The sequence below is a fragment of the Calidris pugnax genome, unplaced genomic scaffold, assembly GCF_001431845.1.
Source record: "Calidris pugnax isolate Ruff unplaced genomic scaffold, ASM143184v1 scaffold69, whole genome shotgun sequence".
Lineage (NCBI taxonomy): Eukaryota > Metazoa > Chordata > Aves > Charadriiformes > Scolopacidae > Calidris > Calidris pugnax.
In genome coordinates this window covers 8403042-8423476 of record NW_015090859.1, presented here as the reverse complement: position 1 = coordinate 8423476, position 20435 = coordinate 8403042, and the positions used below count along the sequence as shown (strand labels likewise).

Below are 20435 nucleotides of genomic sequence, written 5' to 3'. Positions count from 1 at the left end.
GATTGCTTGCTGTAGACATGTCTGGTTTTGCCCTTTGTGTTAAGGACAGAGCTAATGTGTGAATTTAGCCACTGTAATATAACCATGCCACCATTGGCTCTTACCATATTGACTGGGACTTCACTAGCAAGATCTTGGATCAGCTGACTACAAAATCTGCTTATGGCCCAAAGCTAGAAGAGTCGATCAATGGAGTGTGATTCAGCTCCATTTGTGAACATATTTTAGACATGTCTGGTTTTGCCCTTTGTGTTAAAGACAGAGCTAATGTGTGAATTTACCCACTATAATATATCCATGCCACCATTGGCTCTTACCATATTGACTGGGACTTCACTAGCAAGAACTTGGATCAGCTGACTACAAAATCTGCTTATGGCCCAAAGCTAGAAGAGTCGATCAATGGAGTGTGATTCAGCTCCATTTGTGAGCATATTTGCATTCATTTCTTTAAAAATTTAGTCCTTGACTTTACTTACCATTTTATGGATGCTAAGGCTGTTGATAGAGAAGTGTAGTATCCATTTGTGAGCATATTTGCATTCATTTCTTTAAAAATTTAGTCCTTGACTTTACTTACCATTTTATGGATGCTAAGGCTGTTGATAGAGAAAAAGTGTATTACAGAAGTGTGTGGATCACAGAAAGTGGGGAGTAAGACTTTTTAAAGGAGGTATGTGTCATACTTAAGTGCACTGAAATGATGATTTGTTATAAATTGTTTATGACCGGACTTGGTATGAGTAAAGGAACTGGTAGATACTGGTGATACTTTCGGCAGCTAACTAATTGAGAGTTATTGCTGATCGATTTTTCTGCTTGTCCTGTTGAGAATAAGGTACAGCTGCCTTGATGTAGCATGATCTGTGGATTGCTTGCTGTAGACATGTCTGGTTTTGCCCTTTGTGTTAAAGACAGAGCTAATGTGTGAATTTACCCACTATAATATATCCATGCCACCATTGGCTCTTACCATATTGACTGGGACTTCACTAGCAAGAACTTGGATCAGCTGACTACAAAATCTGCTTATGGCCCAAAGCTAGAAGAGTCGATCAATGGAGTGTGATTCAGCTCCATTTGTGAGCATATTTGCATTCATTTCTTTAAAAATTTAGTCCTTGACTTTACTTACCATTTTATGGATGCTAAGGCTGTTGATAGAGAAGTGTAGTATAAGGAGAAAATAGAAGAAAATAAAACAGGCACACAAAACAAGAGGAGTGACACCTGAAGTAGAAGGCTGAAAAGGAAGAGAGGAAAACATTTAAAGCCTAGCTTGTAACGGTGATTTAAAAGTGGACAACAGTTACTTTAGTCAAATAGCTGTGACAGTTATTCTAGAACTTTCATAAGTAGGGAATTATGGGGGAGTTGGACTAGGTGACCTCCAGAGGTCATCTCCAACCCCATATCATTCTGTGATTCTGTGAATGATGATGTCTATGTTTTCTTTTTTTTGACATTTAAAGCCTAGCTTGTAACAGTGATTTAAAAGTGGGCAACAGTTACTTTAGTCAAATAGCTGTGACAGTTATTCTAGAGCTTTCATAAGTAGGGAATTATGGGGGAGTTGGACTAGGTGACCTCCAGAGGTCATCTCCAACCCCATATCATTTTGTGATTCTGTGAATGATGATGTCTGTGTTTTCTTTTATTTGGGGGAGGGGAGGGAGAGGAGGTATCTAATGGATTGATTTAGTACTTAGAAACATAGTTTAGTAGTGGGGTGTGTGTGTGGTGGTGGTTTCTTTTTGTTGGCTTTTTTTTTTTTAATCAGAGTTGGGTTACTGGTTGGGCTAGATGATCTTAAAGGTCCCTTCCAACCTAGACAATTCTATGATTCTAATTTCTTCACTTCTACCCGAATTCTTCCTGATTTTGTAAAAGATTAGAGCTTTAATTTCTGATCCTGCATGTATCTCTCTGTGGATGGATTCTTGTACCTCCAGAACCTCATTGCAGGGTGGTTGTTGAACCAGGATATTTTTTTACTTTGTTAGTGTCCTTTGTACTGTATACTGAAGAATGTTCTGTATAATGCTAAAAATACTGACACCGCTACCCCTCTCCACCCTCCCCTTACTGAAAAAACCCTGCAAATTCTAAAACAAGTGGAGTTTGAACTGTGCACCTCACAGAAAGGTTAAAAGTTACAAGTCAGCCAGCTAGGATTTCAAGGTTAAAATACTGTTCTACCCCATTTTGGTGATTCGATGATCTTAATGTATTCTAAAATGCATTTTAAATGTATTTGGTGCCCCAAAGTTAGAGATATGATTGGTACTGTCCATATTATGCCTAAACAGCACTAGGTGAAGCACAGTTCTAAAAGAAAGCAGAACAACTTCTCCCCACCCCAAAAAAACCCTCAAAAATTCCTCCTTGTCATATTTTCTGAATGCTGTTTTGTGTGCAGACACAAAGGGAGTATTTTGAAGAAACAGAAGAAAATATTGACCAAGTCAAAGATCTGTATTGAAGAATGGATTAAATAAATGTTTGTGAGTCGTAAGAACCAAACAACAAAAATATTTTTCTTTCCAGAAACATTCCATCCTATTTTGATCATCAACAATAAAGCAGAAAACAACATTGAAGCTGTTGAATCTGGAATGCCAATTGCAATCCAAGAAAAATGACAGTATAACTAAATAATGCAAATGTCTTAGTTAAAATACAATATTATTTTTTTTCAATCTGGAGTGTTAGAATTCCAAATGTGTTCTGAACTTGGAGGTAATTTTTTAAAACTTAAATTCCAAAACTAGCAAGTAAGGTTTGTTGTCCAAATATGAATGTGTGACAAGTAAATTTCTGGTAAAACTTAGGGAGTTTTAATAGAAACTGCAATTCTTAATAGTAATTGAATTGCTTCAATTTAACACTGCAGGGTAGACACTGAGATGTTTCGTAAATTTTCCAAATACTGTTGTTAAGCTTGACACGGTGGAGAATATCATGTGTTAGGTAGAATCAAGAGTGAATCCCAAAGGTACGTCCTTAAAATGTATAATCAGATTCCCATTTCAATGTCACTTTTATCCTTCAAAGAATAGGTGCTTGTTTCAGTGATGATTTGTCATTAAAATTATGTCAAAACGTCTTAAAATGTTGTTGAAACTCTAAACAAACTCGCAGCGTACACAGGGCTAATTATGGATGCCATCTGTTTATTTTTACGAAGCTTTTTTCTTAAAGACCAAAGCATCTTCTTGTTCTGATAAGCCAGAAGATTATTATAATGACTAAATGCTTTCCTTAATACTAATGTAGTTGAAGGAAGACAGAGAACTGGTTTGGTCACTGACCTTTTCCTGTGTCGCAAAATGTACGTAGTGTGACACCTCATAGAGATAGAGAAACCAGTGCGAAGTGCGTTTCCTTAAGGTATTTTGGCCTTTGGGACGCCAACATTTTGTAATAAAAATGTCAGTTTTTTTGGTCGCAAAATGTACGTAGTGTGACACCTCATGATAGAGAAACCATTGCGAAGTGCGTTTCCTTAAGATGTTTTTGCCTTTGGGATGCCAACATTTTGTAATAAAAATGTCAGGTTTTTCATAATTTCTATATGGAAAGTTTTACAGCTGCCTTTGTGTGAAGAACATGCTTTTAGCCGTGCCCGTCTTTCACATCATCTATGTCATAGAATCACTGCTGCCTTTGTGTGAAGAACATGCTTTTAGCTGTGCCTGTCTTTCGCATCATCTATATCATAGAATCGTAGACTGGTTAGGGTTGGAAGGGACCTCAAAGATCATCGAGTTCCAACCCCCCTGCCATGGGCAGGGACACCTCCCACTGGAGCAGGTTGCTCAAAGCCACATCCAGCCTGGCCTTGAACACTTCCAGGGATGGGGCATCCACAACTTCCCTGGGCAACCTGTTCCAGTGTCTCACCACCCTCATAGTAAAAAATTTCTTCCTGAGATCTAATCTGAATCTTTTTTCTTCCAATTTAAAACCATTTCCCCTTGTCTTATCATTACACCTCCTGTCAAACAGTCCTTCTCCAGCTCTTCTATAGGCACCCTTCGGGTATTAAAAGGCTGCTATAAGGTCTCCCCGGAGCCTCCTCTTCTCCAGGCTGAACAATCCCAGCTCCCTCAGCCTGTCTTCATAGGAGAGGTGCTCCATCCCTCTGATCATCTTCGTGGCCTCCGCTGCACCTGTTCCAGCCGTGAGGCCTGCTGGTCTTGGTGCCTGGTATATGGTCTCGGTGCTGGTATATGGTGCGCCTTCCTGTCTTCAGGTGCCTTTTTTTGCTGTCCTGTGTCTAGTTAAAGGGGTCTTTTTTTAAAGTGAATAAACGTGTCCATTTATATCCCCCCTCCAAGGGGGAAAAAAAAAAAAGAAGAAGCGGAAGTGCAGAGTAGAGGGGCCGAATCACCTCCTGAGGCCTGCTGGTCTTGGTGCCTGGTATATGGTCTCGGTGCTGGTATATGGTGCGCCTTCCTGTCTTCAGGTGCCTTTTTTTGCTGTCCTGTGTCTAGTTAAAGGGGTCTTTTTTTAAAGTGAATAAACGTGTCCATTTATATCCCCCCTCCAAGGGGGAAAGAAAAAAAAAAAAAGAAGCTTGTGCGTATGGGCACACACGTGTGCAAGGTCCTACGAGCACGGCGGGGTTAGCGGCAGCGAGGGGTATTCCCATGGCAGCATCATCCAAATTTTTTTTTACTATTCTTTACTTAGTAACTCCCACTTTTTTCTTTTTCTTTTTTTTTTTTTTTTTTTTTTTCGGGGGGGGGGGGGGGAGGGGGGGGGGGAAGGGGGGGGGGCTGGGGGGGGGGAAAGGAAGAAAAAAATTGAAGGATCCATCTGCTCATTTCTGCTACACTGCGCTGATGCAAGATTACGCTAATCTGGTTGCTTGTCAGGACAGGTTAGTGAAAGCAGGCGAATGGGTGAGATTTAGGGTAGGCTGGTTCTATGGAAAATTGTGAGCCGCTCCTGTACGTGCCATGTTAAGTGTAGCAGAACGGGTTGATTATCGGCTACTTTTGAGATTTTTTCAGTTGAAATATATTTACGGCTACGGCGCGAGCCTTTCCAAGACCAAATCAAACGGGAAAAGCTTCCAAACAAAGGAAAATGAACTCATCGTCACCAGGTGCATTTGAATTGTGAAATAAATGGGGAAAAAACCCCACCCCTGCAAAACCCCAAACTCTCCTAGATGTCCTCTATAGTTTTCATTTCGTACCCTACTCCTAGTTGTTATAATCTGCTAATTGTTTTATTTTGGGGGGCTTCCCTGCAAAGAAGGTGATTGCTGGATTTTGTCAAGTAGAACTTTTTTGGGGGAAGACGACCAAGATGGGAACTTAATCTTTGTCTGATTCCTTGTTTATCTGTGTTTGTTTATGGAGAGTGGATTTTTTTGTTGTTGTTGTTGTTTTTGTTGCCTACTGACTGACAGTTCTTGACCTTGCAGGTTGAACATCCCGTCACAGAATGCATTACCGGCCTGGACTTAGTCCAAGAAATGATCCGTGTTGCTAAGGGTTACCCTCTCAGGCACAAACAGGCTGATATTCCCATCAACGGCTGGGCGGTTGAATGTCGAGTTTATGCTGAGGTAAATAAGTGGTAATGGGGAGGAGGGGAGGTGGCTCAATTGTGGAGTAATAATACCCAGGTGTGGAGAGATGCCAAGGTGAAGTCAAGGAACATCACATGAAAGTCAGGATTTAGAGTATGTAACACAAACGTTTAATGAGCTTTTGGAGAACTGTAGAATTTTTATTTTTAAATTCAAAATACAGTATGGATTTCAACATATTTTTTTTTTTTCCTGAAAATCAAAATTAAAAGTGGTAAAAGGGAGAACTGACACTCACTTCTAAGGCCGTTTGCTATGTGTTCTGTTCCCATTTAGTGATGCATTGCTGGAGTTATTTGCTGAAGCTAACTAGTGTTTGCAGGTTTCTTAACCTGTGTACTTGAAACTTGTCATCTGAAAAAAGCCGTTGAATTTCAACTGTCTACAGAATTTTTGTTGTTGTACTAATAAATTCAAAATACAGTATGGATTTCAACATTTTTTTTTCTGAAAATCACAATTAAAAGTGGTAAAAGGGATAACTGACACTCACTTCTAAGGCCGTTTGCTATGTGTTCTGTTCCCATTTAGTGATGCATTGCTGGAGTTATTTGCTGAAGCTAACTAGTGTTTGCAGGTTTCTTAACCTGTGTACTTGAAACTTGTCATCTGAAAAAAGCCGTTGAATTTCAACTGTCTACAGAATTTTTGTTGTTGTACTAAACCATTTCAATAGGTTGCTGAAAAAGCAAGTTACATGTCTTCTGAAACTACGGTTTACAGGACAAACTTTCAAAGACAATAACTCTGTAACTACGGTATGACTCTCTAGCTCACCTTGAAAAAACTTATTAAAATATAAAACCATTTCAAGGTACCATTTTTTTTCCTGTCATTTTTCATACACAAAAATCAAGGTTTGATAAAGAAAAAACGATGCTTTGCTTTCCTCATTTTGTCTTAGGAGCATTTTAGGTAACTGTGCTTTTCAAAAATAATTCAGCATCTGGAGATGTTTTTTTCCCTCGCTTAACTACTGCAGCTTTTGTGACCCTGGGCATCTTAATTTATCTTGGTTTTTTTCTTTCTCTTCATGACGTGTACATGATCTTCAACTTGCTCTATTGATTGCAAGTTTTATGAACTATTTTAATAAAGACTAAATATTTGCCCAGTGATTGGCATGGAAGCTATTCGGAGTATGAGTAGGTGTTATCCTGGAAACCATTTCAATAGGTTGCTGAAAAAGCAAATTACATGTCTTCTGAAAGTAACTGGTGCTTGGGGTTTTTTGGTCAACTTCCTCCATGTTGCTAAGTAATGGATCCAACCACTTTGCCATGAGCTTTGGTTATTCTATAGGCCATATATTTATTTGCTGTCCTATTAAGTTATATTGGTATTGCATTATGGAGGAGATTTCCAAAGGCATAAAGGTCAGTTTGATTTCTTAAGGTGACTGAATTTCTAACTGCCCTTAGTGTCTAAATTTTTTTCCCCATATAATCTCTTCTCAACTCCACCCTTCTGAGTACTTTCCCAACCTTCTTCCAAGGCACAGTGTGACAAATTAAGATACCATCTTTGTATATTTTGGTGGTGTGCTTACAGCTGTGTGCAGCGTGCTTTTTTACTGCAATGGAAGAGCTCTTTATTTGGAGTCACAGGGGCTGGTGGATGAAGAAGTGTACTTCAACACAAGTAATTCTGGGGAAGAAAATAAAGTTATTCCAGCAGTGATTTCTGTTAGACTTCAAGCTATTTAATATTATTTCCTCCACATCTGTAAAAGCTTAATGCTTTCTCGTGTTGAATTTTATTTCAGGACCCCTACAAATCTTTTGGCCTGCCATCCATTGGTAAACTCTCTCAGTATCAGGAACCATTGCACGTGCCAAGTGTAAGTAACTTAGTTCTGGTTTTCTTAGGTGCTGAGTGTCTGTTTTATGGGCAGAGACTATAAGTACTCAGCAGCTTTGTAAAAAGGTTTTTTCCACCTTTTTGGTGGGCAGGAGGGGGACACAGAACATGGCAATACTACCTGAAAAAATGTTTAAAAATGTACGGTTCCAAACTGCGTTTTAAGTGTTCAAATGTGTATAACAAAAAAAAATTATATGTTGAAATATTTTACGCGGTTCCAAACTGCGTTTTAAGTGTTCAAATTGTGTATAACAAAAAACCATTATATGTTGAAATATTTTACATTCTATAATTTTAAGTTTTTCAAAGTAAAAATACAGTGATGATTAGAAAGGACAGTGAAATATTGAATCTGCTCTTTAACCAGAGAGAAGTGGGGGCACTGGTGAGAAGCTGCCAGTGCTTTCTGTTTAGCTTTGTCAACTTTGAAGAGGAAATTTGTTAGAGTGATTAGTACACATTTCAGGATACAGTTGAACTATATGGAACAACTGTTTAACAAACAGTGTTTTCTGTTATGTGTAAAGAACAAGGACACTGGCTCTCTGTGAAATCAAGGTAGTCTAAGTCATGAGTGCACATATACCTGACACTGTCGGTTGGTGGAATGACAAGGCTGTACCATCTGTGAATACGATTATTCAGTCTGATTGCTTGCACGGAAAATAGTGAAAGATTAGAGGAGGAATCTTAAATGTGGAGATGTTACTGGATATATGATTTATTTCGCTTCTTAAATTGTTTTTGCCCGTGTACTTTCCGAAGCGACCTGACCCTTTCTGGTCTTTAAGGCTTCATGCTGTGTTCAAAGCCTGAAAGCAGAAAAAAAATGTAAAGATCTAAAAGGCATTATGTGCTCTTAAAGAGGAGATGAGGGAAAAAGGTATCATTGGATGTATCTAAACTTTTTTTTTTTTTATGAAACAAAGAGTGTATTTAATATGAATTTATAATGAATACTCCAGTGGTTGTTAGAAGTTTTCACCATGTTGTAATAGCTAACAGGATGTCAAACATTTTGCCCTTGCAAGTTTTTGCAATTTGCAATTTTCCAAACGTGAGACCTGTTGAAAGTACAAGTGATAATGGACAAACTATACCCCCTACAGTCTTTGTCCCACCAAATCTTTCTTCAATTAATGCTGCAGCAGGAGTTTTATGTAATAACATTTGCGCTTGTGAGCCATCCATACAAAGAAAAAACAATTAAAATGCCTTAAATGTTCTGCTTACTGCTGTTATTTGCTTGTGTGAATGTTGCATGTCAGCTAAATGGACCACGGAATAGATAAAGTGATTGGGTGCAGGAGAGTGCACACTAAGCTTTGTCTATCATTATTGCTGGGAGCAATCAAATTGATGCCAGCAGGACAGTAGACGCGTTGACAGCTGTAATTATGTATCTCCATGGTGATCACTTTTGGCCTGTCATGGAGGCCCATGAGTCCCCTCCCTTGCAAGCATTTAATCAGATTGGGCTGTCACTTGTCAGGTAGACAGGGTGGGCTGGGAGTTGTGCTTAGGGGGAGAGGTGAATTGAAAATGAAGGGTGGGAGATGCCTGATCGCTTCACGTGGTCCGTCGTGGTACCGAAGAAAGAAATTTTAATTACGCTAGAGGCTTCAGAGCAATGGCTTGAGGAGCTCATATGGAGTGTCGAGGCTGTTCTCTTTCTGTTTGCTTCTATTGTCGTATTAAAAATAGAACAGCTATTTTTATGTAGACACTCATGCTTTGGTGTCTTAATACATATTTTCTGCCACTGTGAAACTAATTTCTCTCCTGAGAATGTCATGTCGCTAAGAACAAAATTAATATGACTAAAAAAGTTCAGCGTTACAGGCCCACTGTGCCACAGTGTTTGTTTTCTGCATTTTGGATTTTGGAATTGTCAACAAGTTGGCTTAAAAAATATTAGCAGAGACTTGTAGTGTGTCACAGCGATTTTGGCTTACGAGTAGTGTATTGCCAAATGCATTTTCAATTCATTTCTTCTGTGTCTGAGATTGGCTCTGATTGTCTACTTGTGCCTGCGTGTCAGCTGCTGAAGCTGGTGGAACTGGCGTGCATGGCTGCGTGAGGGTTTTTTTTCTTAGCCATAGATAAGAATAAACTGGCTATTTTTGTGTCATGTAGTCTAATTTCCTTAGAACATGGTAGTTGCAAATAATTTTTTTTTTCATCTTTGAATGAAGCTTAAGATAGGCAACCACAAAAACCCATTTTAGGATGGTGAACATTCATGTTCAGTCCTCTTACACAACATAGCAAATGTACTGCCACATCTGAAGAGCTCCAGTGTTGCTCTTTGCCACTATCTGGTCTTTTAATGACTTTCCAGAAAGAGAAAACTCTTAGACTCTGAAATGGCAAAGAATTGAGAGATACTAGACCCTGTATGTGTTGGTAAGTGGAATTTGATGCACTAATAGTGCATTGCAGGACTGGGACACAGACTGTGCTTTTTTTTTTTTTTTTCCCTTAAGCTTTTTTTTTATCTATCAGTTTACTTTTGTCCTAGTGCAAGAACACACAGTGGTAGTAGAACAGCAATAAAAGTGTTGGGGGCTGTAATACCAACAAGCTGTGGGGTATAGGAGGATCTTGAACCTTTCTTTGGGATTTTAAATACTGAATAAAAGAAAGGAAATGCATTGAGCAGAAGTGAATGCTGGAGGCCTAATAAGTATTGCTATTATTTATCAAGTTAAGCACATTGTAGTGAGTATCAGTTGAATAAGGTTGTCTTTTTCATCCAATATTCATTAAGTTCTGTCACACCATATAGTTTATAAAATCACCTACTGTTACCAAGCTCTGAAAACATAAGCACCACAGAGAGAACTGAAGATTGTAAATATATTTCTTTTCTACTGTCATTTTTTGTCATCTTGAGTTTATTTTATGAAAATTGAACCTCTACAGAGGACTCTAGATTATGTTTTTTAAAAGGAAATTATGCTACACCTATTAAAGAATTTTCAATTCTCACTGTAATTCTTCATTTTTCGGGACACTGTACTTAGGAAAAAGTGTAAATTGTATCGTGGCATGTATGTATGCTCTGTATCAACAGAAGGAGCAGGTGGAGTGTGTAGTCAGTAGCCTCAGAAGCTGTACATTAACTCCAGGATCTGACTAACCTGCTTACTCTGGGTCTGAATTATGCACCTTTCATATGTCTTTTTGTTTTGTCAAAATACGGTATATATGTATAAATACATACATGCGTATATATGTGTATGTAAAGCACCCTTAAACACTTGTATGGAATCACTCTATAGGTGCTACTAGGAGTCAGAATTCACAGTATAACTCGAGTAGGTGTGGAGTATGTATGTGTTACCTTCACGTTTTATATATGTATTTATTGTATGCTGCAAAAAAATATTATAGACAAGGGATTTTCTTTGGATATGAATATGAGAATGTATGCATGGACTTTATATGTAGGCAGACTTCCTGGGAGGGAGGATGATTTAGTGGTTACGAGAAGGGGAGCTGGGAAATACACTGTGTGTTTCTGCTGTAATCATGACATGTCTGAACTACCTTCTTATCAGTAGCTAATGTTAAATGTACCTGATATATGGGTAGTGGGGGGTCTAGTTAAGTATAGATAAAGCACGTCCAGATAGGATGTGATAAAAATGCTACAAAGTGCCACTACCTTTACACATGAATAAATCTGATATACAAATAAACACAAATATATAATAAACAGGATATAAATACGCAAATACAGATATATGAGTAAATATATGCTTTTTTTCCAATGAAAAGAAGATAATGTCAGAAAAACTGGTCAGACAGCGTTTCTTACCCTAGCAGGTGTACTCACTTTCTTCAGTATCTTTTTGTGTCATTTGGATAATAAAGTCATCATCATGCCCTCATGTGGATTCTGTAGACAAGAGGTTCTACATGTGGTCCCTTGATAATTGCCTAAATTAAAATATTAAAGGCCTAACAGCCGTTGCGTTGACCTTTTTCTGCCTTGCTGCAGACAGATGAGCTGCTGTTTATTACAAAGGTTCCTTCCCACAGGTGAGGATTTAAGTGAGATTCCAGGACCCTCTTTCCCACCCCCTTCACAACGCAGTAGAGCGGAGCCCTGCTGCTTCAACAGCTTGGATTAGAGCCCTCCATCCTTATGATCCCCAGAACGCGTTTATCACTCTCGAGTTATTTTGATTAGTTTTTAAAAAATATTTCGGATTCCAGCACTCAAAAGCAGCAATTTAATAAATATTTATTCCCCAGAAATTGCTCATTTGAAAAGTTTTATATGGCTAACCTCATTGCTACAGTGATGAAATCAAACTCGGAGATGAAAACAAGAATCAGCAATATACTAACTAACTTGTTGGCTGGTTAACAGCAATCAGCCTCTTCAAAAGAAATTTTTGAACTTGTGTTATTTTATTCCATGAATATTGCAGAATCAGAGCTTTAATTGGGGCTGTGTCCTTACAAAGCACAGCCATGGAAAAAGCTGTGTAAACATTAAAGCCTCAGAAGAACACCAGCAACAGAAAAAAAAATGTTTTACAGTTGAGAGGGTGAGGCAAAGAAGGAAAGTGTTACAGACATGAAAACCACAGGATCAGTATTCCCATGGAGCTGATAAGCAGAGCTCCAAAGTTCCTGCTGAATGCTCCTACTTGTATTCCTACTGGAGCCCTTGGAAGGGCTGTAGCGGAACATGGGGGACGTGATTACATATAGATGCAGAAAGGATGTGATTATAAGGGGCATCCTTCATGCCAGGTGTCAGAGAATAATTACAACTGTATTTTATTGCAGGGATTAAATTGGAATTGGATACGTTCAGACTTGTTAGATTGTTTGTTAGTTTGTTAGATTGAATTTGTTTACTGTGCATTCTAGGAGAACAAAAGAGAATTTTTACTATCAACTGAAGATTGCAGTAGTGGTTTTTTTTAAAGGAGAGAATAACTTGCAAGAATTTTTCCTGGTGGAGGAAAAAGCTCCTCTTCCCCTCTCCCGGCTTCTCTGAAAACAAATAATTATTCTGATTCTTCAAGGGGAAAAAAAACGTATGCGATAAGCTTCATTGTGTTATGTTTTAAGCCTGCCAGGTACATTTGATCTCATGTTGAAATATTTTTTTTTCCCCAATACATAATTATTTTTGCTTCTTATTTTTTGAAGGTGCGTGTTGACAGTGGCATACAGCAAGGAAGTGATATTAGCATTTATTATGATCCTATGATCTCAAAAGTGAGTTGATGTTTATTTTTCAATATTCTAAAGGTATGAAACGCTAATTTTATAAACACATCTTTCAAAGGAGAGATATTATATTAAAGGATTAGTAAATCAGTATTTTAAAGGTGCTAGGTATAACGTGCCTCAGGGGAAATATGAAAGAAGGGAAGGAAGATGTGGAGCAGAGGAAACTTAGTGTCACTTCTAAACAAAAATTATTTTCTCTTTTGACATCGTTATTGTCTTGCAGTTTCTGATTATTAAAAGGATTCTGATTTAGACAGAAGTCATTACTTTCAGACTTAGGTGCTGCCAATCTGTCATTTTAAATGTAACCTAGCTAGAACTAAAATTTCATTAATTCTGCCTTCCCAAAAGAAGCAGTGAAAGAAATGGTTGATAGTGTCTCTTAGTATTCTTATTGATGAGTAACATATTGGTAAAATGAAAATGTGACACTATAGTCAGAGTTCAGTTGTAAAAAAAAAATATCACACTTAAATCTTAGAAGTCGGTTGGGCATTGGAAGTCGGGAGAGTCAACTAGATATTGAACCTCTGCTCTAATTTTCTGTGTGCCTGAAGAGGAGAGAGCTTGTTTAGATGCTTTAAGTTTTATGAAGGAAAAGTGATTGGCCTTCTTTCATTGAATGGGTTAAGAGATCTTAGTTTTCTCTTGATGTTTTAAAGAGCCTCTAAAGCACAGATACAGTAATGTGAGAGAAATGATTTTGTGACTGCGGACGTTTTACAAACCATTTTCATTATAAATGCTATTCAGAATCTAGAGACAAACATCTCATTTCTAGGTAACTTATATACTTTCTTTTTTTTTTTTTTTTAGCTGATTACCTATGGCTCTAATAGAGCTGAAGCACTGAAAAGAATGGAAGAGGCTTTGGACAATTACGTAATTCGAGGTAACTACAGAAATTTGGGTTCCTAGTGTGATAGGCTGCCATCTATTTGAAGAAAACAGCTTGAAAATGTAGTAATTAGCAAATTGAGTAAAGTTCCCGCTTCTTAAGTGCAAATTAAAACAGGAAAAGCTTGTGTTAATTAAGCTGAGAAGATACATCAAATTTAAAGAGACTTCATTTTTTTTCCCATTGTTTTTGCTTGAATATTATGAGATAAATATTTAAATTGTTTCCTTAAACTCAGAGTTTTCACAAAATGGTGGCATATAATTCATTTATGTGGTGGAGGAAAAAGAAGGCCACTACACTGTAAGAAATTTAAAGTAGTTGCTATTTTATAGCAGTGCAATCCATTGATTGTGGTCAAATAATATCACAATGCAGTATTTGATTGTGTATGTATGTATTATTATCATGGTAATTGTGTAAGTTTGGGCAAATACAGATGTAGGCTGGTGATCGGCATGTGTTTCAGCTCCTGCTGACTGTCTGCCCAGGAGAGAAGTAGCTGTTCTTCTAGCCTTTCCAAGCAGCAGGGGTGAATCAACCATGACAACTTCAACTCCTTTTAAGTTTTAGAGAGGAAAGTCATGGTTTGAGTAGGAGAAATCTTTAGCTCTTCTTCTGTGTCTTATGGAAGATAGGAAAGAAAACTAAGAGGGGAAAAATTGGATTTCTCATCCTTTCTTTTCCTGGGGATGATTAGAGAAGGGAACTGTAATGTGGCAAAAATCTTCGTTTTGTCTCGTAACTCGTGGGTCTTTGGGGGAGTTATTTCTTTCATTGCTAGTCAGTATAATTGAAGAACCAGGGTAGGTGGGAAGGAAACTGTTGGAGGATTTGCTGCCTTTGTTCTTTGTTTTGGTTGCTGGACAGGTTGTTCCATGGTTTGAGATGGAAGAGAGACTTGGAACACTTATTTAATTCCTCCTCTGAAGAGAAGCAGGAGAGAACTCATCTAGCAGACAATCCTAGGAGCATTTCTGTAGAACTTGGTTTGGCTTTAATGCTGTCTGTGAATGCTGCAGATGCCACGTGAGACTAGAAAGGTTTATCTAGGGGAAAATGATCATCCCTCTACCACAGTGTAGCTAGATAGGTGGTAGGATTATTCATTGTAAATGGAACTGCATAACTCTAAAGTGGATTTATACTGGTGCAACTTGAGCCATTAGACTATTAGCAGTACAATGTGCTGGTGTAAACCCCTGCTGTATATCAGCTGAGTACATTTATATGAAAGAGAAATTTATGCTGCTATGTCTAGGCTGATGTGAGGTGTTGTTTGGTGGTTTTGTGGGTTTTTTGTTTTGTTTTCTTCTTTGTTTTTTAGGGAGACATGCTCTGGATTCAAACTCAGCTTGAATTAGTAGAAAATTATGCTAGGAGGATTAGTTAATGAGGATATTGGCATTGTGTGTGTAGCGTTGTCTTTTATTGTGTGTTATGATATAGGATGGAACTTAATTGTTCTTTGGTGTTTTACACAGATGTGTATGTACCTCAAAAAAGTTATATACATAAATTAATATATTAAATATGTTAAATACATAAATACCTACAAAGGACATGAAATCTTATGTATGAAAATTAGTAATTTGCATTTTAGATTTTTTTAGTCTTTTATTACTATGCATGTAGGCATTTAAGTGTTCATACCTGATATCTCTATAGTATATCTATCTGTGAAGAAGCTCTTAAGCTATTAAAAACATTGAAAAAGGTAATAAATGAACTGGGGGGGATCCATTTTTTAAAAGAAGTATTACAAGAGACAAATTTTAATTTACCACTGGTTTCAAAAGTAGATGAATTTCCTGAACTTTTTTAGCTGTGGTGAGCAGTGGTTTCTATTTGAAAACCAATAGAATTTTTGTGTAGTATTACACAGCTGGTAGTTTCTTCTCGGGGTTTATTTAAAATGTAACATTCTTGGATATCAAAGAATTTCTTCTGTTGCCTAGTGTGAATGACACTTAATTTAGAGACTGTCCTACCTGTAACCTTCTGAACTGCATTGACATGTAGAGAACATGTAGAGAAGTTGTCTCTAACAAGTTCAAGTAAGCCTAACAGATAGTAGTAATATATTGGTATTTAAGCGGAGAAAAATAATTAAACATCAGAAAACTAAATGCAATTTCATGTATTTTTTTTTTAAATTTCACTGAATTTCACTGAATTTTTAGAGTTGGAAGGGACCACAGAGATCATCTAGCCCAACTCCCCTGCTGAAGCAGGATTGCCTAGAGCTTGTCAGAGCATGTTACTCAGGACTGCATCCAGGCGGGTCTTGAAAATCTCCAAAGAAGGGGACTCCACAACCCCCCTGGGCAGCCTGTTCCAGGGCTCTGGCACCCTCACCGTGAAGAAGTTTCTCCTCATATTTGAGTGGAGCCTCTTATGTTCCGACTTGTGCCCGTTGCCCCTCGTCCTGTCACTGGGAACCACTGAAAAGAGTCTGGTTCCCTCCTCCTTCAACCCACCCTTGAGATACTTGTCAGCATTAATGAAGTTATAATTATTGTAGATATTTTGGCTTTAAAATGTTAGGTGCTGCGTAAAACAATATTAAACCACCATGATCTTATGTGAAAGTGCCTCACATGAATTCTTCATAATTGAGTCATTATTAGTAGTAAAAGATACAGAATAGTTTTTTGCCTAGCTTTGAAGTTACGTGGTTTTATGTTTGAATAGTGAGCCTGTACCATAAATGCTTAGAGATCACCATAGTCTTCCTGAACAGTGTGCTCCATATTCCTGTTTCTGAAACCTGCCCCCGCCATCCCTCCCCCTCCCATTTCCATGGAAGCAGCTCTTACCTTTGCTTTGTTTTAGAGACAGTGTATTTTTGCCTGTGAGAAACAAGTCTCTTCTGAGTTACAAAGCGTTTTAGCTAAGCACTGCCGGCTGAAGTCAGCGTGAATTGGACTGATAATTGTACACCGCGAAAATTTAGATTTAAGTTCCCAAGAATTGCAACACTTTTGTAAGAAAAAGTGCTTGTTCGCTCGCATGGGGTGGGAGTGGGATGGGGTGACTGGGTAACAGGTCAAGGACCATCTAATGGGTAGCTTAGGGACTCCTAATGGAAGATGGAGTCTTTCCCATCACTTCTGTGTCACCAGTTCAAAGCAGGCAAAAGTTGGTAAGGACTTTTAGTCACTAATATTTTGATGGTTGCTTGCTGACCTGTGCGAAATCAGTGGGATTTATCCAGTTCCTGGAAGACAAATGTCCTCTTGGAACAAATGCCACCATATAATGTCATTCATGGCAGTCCCAGCAGAGAGTCCAGAGAGTGAAGCGGCACAGTGACCCTCCAAGAGGTGACTCCTCCAGGCTGGGCTGAGGGCACGCTGACAGTGTGAAGTTCAAGGACTTGCCCTGCTGTTCCTTCTCTACTGGCTGTACGAGCGGGCATTCAATTTCTGATGCTGTGGCTTTAGGATATCCAAGAGTTACCCATTCCCTTTTAGCTCTATTCCACTTACAGGGAATAAATCTTCAGACTACACTCTTTTACAGCCTTGTTTTCTAGGACTGGATAGCATCTGGTCTTGAATCTGTAGTTCAGCTGTCCTCCCAGTTAAATCTGGCTGACAACATCACAAAGGAAATGAAATTAATTAAATTAAAAAAAAAAAAGTAATCTAATATTTGCAAAGAAAGCAGATTTATGCAAAATTTGAGTAAATAATGTTTTAAGCAACCGAGCCTGCATCATATAGTGCCTGTAATAGCAGTATCTTGATTATAAATGCTGAATAAAACAAATTGTGACATTTGAAACAATGCTATGCTCTGAAAGTGCCTATTGCCTTAACATATTATTACAGTTTGGGGTGGTGACAACTTGCCTACACTGAAATAAGAAATTCTGCGGTCTGTTTGTTGGTAGATGCTAACAATGTGCCTAACTCAAGATATGTTCAGTGTGGTCGTGGGAGTATAATCTGCATCTTATTTCCTGTCTAATATCTACAGCGTTGTTCATGGAAGCAGGTGAAAGTGTAGGATAGCACTTCTTTGAATGGTGGATTGGATTAAATGATCTCCAAAGATCCTTTACAGTCTAAATTATCCTGATAGGGACCGATTCTTCCATTGGGAACTTGTCTGAATTCAAAATCTCAATTGAGACTTCTGAATGGGGAAGGGTCTAATTAGGTAGCATTTTTACCTGTAGGTCTTCTAGTGTAGTTCAGGGATGATTAATGTTCAAGGTCTAACCCAGATTTGTGTCAAGCACTTTTCATTTTATCCCGTGGCTACTAGAGAATTTGTGAATGCGGAGAAGTTCAAGACGTCGGTCAAGCATAGAGGCCCTGTTGCTCATCGGGATGAGGCATGAGTTGTTTCCTCTGAGCGTGCACTGTTGTTAGGAGTTCATCTTTCTCTTGTTTTATGCCACTTTTCTTCAGAAACTTAAGATTTTGTTTCTTCTTTTTAATTTGAACAACACAAATTTCACTGTGTCTACTGTGTGTTATAAACATGATGAGGGATTTTCCTCTTGTCAGTTTCTCTAAGATTTTAGCATGTGTTTGTCATGTAATTTATGATGCTGAATAATCTGATCATCATTTAAAGGCATCTATAAAACCCAATATAAATTTATGGAAAGTTTACATATGAAAATTGTCTTTATTTAAATAAAAGAAATGGACATATTTATGCAGCAAGTAGAACTGATTAGGGAGGGACTCTTTATGAGGGAGTGTAGCGAGGGGATGAGGGGTAACAGTTTTAAACTGAAAGAGGGGTGATTTAGATTAGATATTAGAAACAAATTCTTTACTGTGAGGGTACATAAGAAGGGAAATAAAATAAGGTACCTTTTTTTTTGGCAGAGAAGTTTTGGGGTTTTTTTAATTAAGGAAAAAAAAAGTGTTGTGGTGATGGAAAATCTACAAGAACTACAGTGTGCCAGACTGAGGAGACATTGAAACGCAAGCGCTGTTACTTCTAGTTATGCCCCTTAAATATAATGTTGACCTGGTGTTCTATTCCCCTTCTTTAGAGTAAAAGGATGGCTGAGGAGAGGGTGGTGGCAGGATGGCCATCCAGTTTCTCTCACTTGCTCTTGACAAAGCCTGCTTAACTTCTGCTTCCAATTATTCTACTGATTCAAACATTCATACGTGTTTACTAACACCATAAATACCGGACTGCTTAATCTTATTAAGAGGTTGAGAAGTCTATGCAGTACAAAATTTAATTCCAGTTTGAATTAATGATTTTTGCAGTAAGATCTTACCATATATTTTCTGCCTCCCCCTGCTTTCCTCCTTTATTCTATTCTATGAGTTCTGTGAGCTCCACAATTTAATATCTAAAATAATTAATGTTTTAATTGAAATACATGTTCAGCTCCGAGAGTCAGTGGTGTACTGATCCTATGTAAGAACTTTATGTGTATGTTTGCTTATTAAAATTAAAAAGTTAAAAAAGCCTTTCTTCTTGCTTTTGGGATGGGACTTTGTACGCAGATAGCCTGCTCTGAAGTGAATTGAAGCAAAACAGAAGCTTTGAAAGACAATTAACAGTTGAATATTAAGGGTTTTAGGGAATATTATAGCAACTTTTGGAATTGCAAATGTGGAGGCTAGCTGGGTAGCAGTTGTGAACTTTGAAAAGTGCATGTGTTGAAAATGCTGTTCTCGTATTCTGTGCAAATCTATGTTAATGTTCTTGTTTTAAGTGGAGAGTAACATAATCAGTGTTTCATAATGCTCAGTGCAGAGCTTTATTAATAGATTTATTTTTTGGTTAGAGAAATCAGCTGGGATGCCTCCTAAACTTCATAGCATTTATTCTTATTCAGCATTTAAATTGATTGGTGATAATTTAGCTTCGCCATTTTTCCGAAACCTCCAGTACTGTACTCCACATGTTGTTTTTGCAATCACTAAGTATGCAAATAAAGTTCTTTCGATTCCACTTAGCACAATTTGAAATTATCAGCAAGTTAAGCATATTCAACTGCTTATCTACAGAGAGGCATGTAGGACTCCAATTAAGTTTACATGGATAAATGCAGATTTATGTTTGCAGACAAGATGACAGAAGCTTAATACTGTAAAAAGGCTAATCAACGCTGAATATGTTTAGTGTCAGTAAATATTTATAGTGAAAACACTGCCTATGATTTTGTGCCTTGGCATTCCAAGTTCTGAATTTTAGTGAGTAAAAATGTGGTGCGATTTCATGTGCGTAAACCTACTAGGAAACTTTCATTTTCTATAACATTTATTTGATTGTCTTTTTCATCGTTCTGTTGTTTTGGGAAGACACGTTAGGAGTTAGGCAACAGTTTGTAAGTTAATGAAAAAAGCTGGTATATTTAGCAAGATTTTAAGGCAGATGTAATCCAGAGAACGGGGAAGGGAAGGAGGCAGGATAATGAGACAAGCCATATGTGGAGTAATTTCTTCTGATTATAATTTTATTTTTTTTAATGAGGGCCTCTTCAAGTAGTGGTTACTAATCAGCTCTGGTGAACAATGTGATTATTTAGTGTGCTTATGTAATCATTAGACAGTAACTACAAATTAACTAGAAAATTAATAGAATGTCAGGAATACATAATTGTTATATATAAAACATACAAACATATATATATCTTTTTATTAGATCTCCAGAAGTTAAATGTTAGCCCACTCTCTTTTACAAATGTATTCTGAAAAATGGTGTGTGAAAATTCAAGTCCGAGTACATCTTGAGTTCAACTTCTACTGCTGTAATATTGTATGAAAAATGAAGCCAAGTGAAAGAAAAAAATAGAGGTACAAGGAACATTGATTATTATTT

The 20435-nt window shown here is 37.7% G+C and overlaps 1 protein-coding gene across 2 annotated transcripts in view; it reads left to right on the top strand.

Moving 5' to 3' along the window:
• The window catches only part of PCCA (propionyl-CoA carboxylase alpha subunit), a 315205-nt gene that overhangs the window by 139415 nt on the left and 155355 nt on the right, over positions 1-20435 (top strand). For both annotated transcript variants that reach the window (XM_014944198.1, XM_014944197.1), the window contains exons 13-16: positions 5438-5581; positions 7371-7445; positions 12644-12712; positions 13544-13619. In XM_014944198.1, the coding sequence (XP_014799684.1) occupies positions 5438-5581; positions 7371-7445; positions 12644-12712; positions 13544-13619 (364 nt within the window). The remainder of the gene's footprint in view (positions 1-5437; positions 5582-7370; positions 7446-12643; positions 12713-13543; positions 13620-20435) is intronic.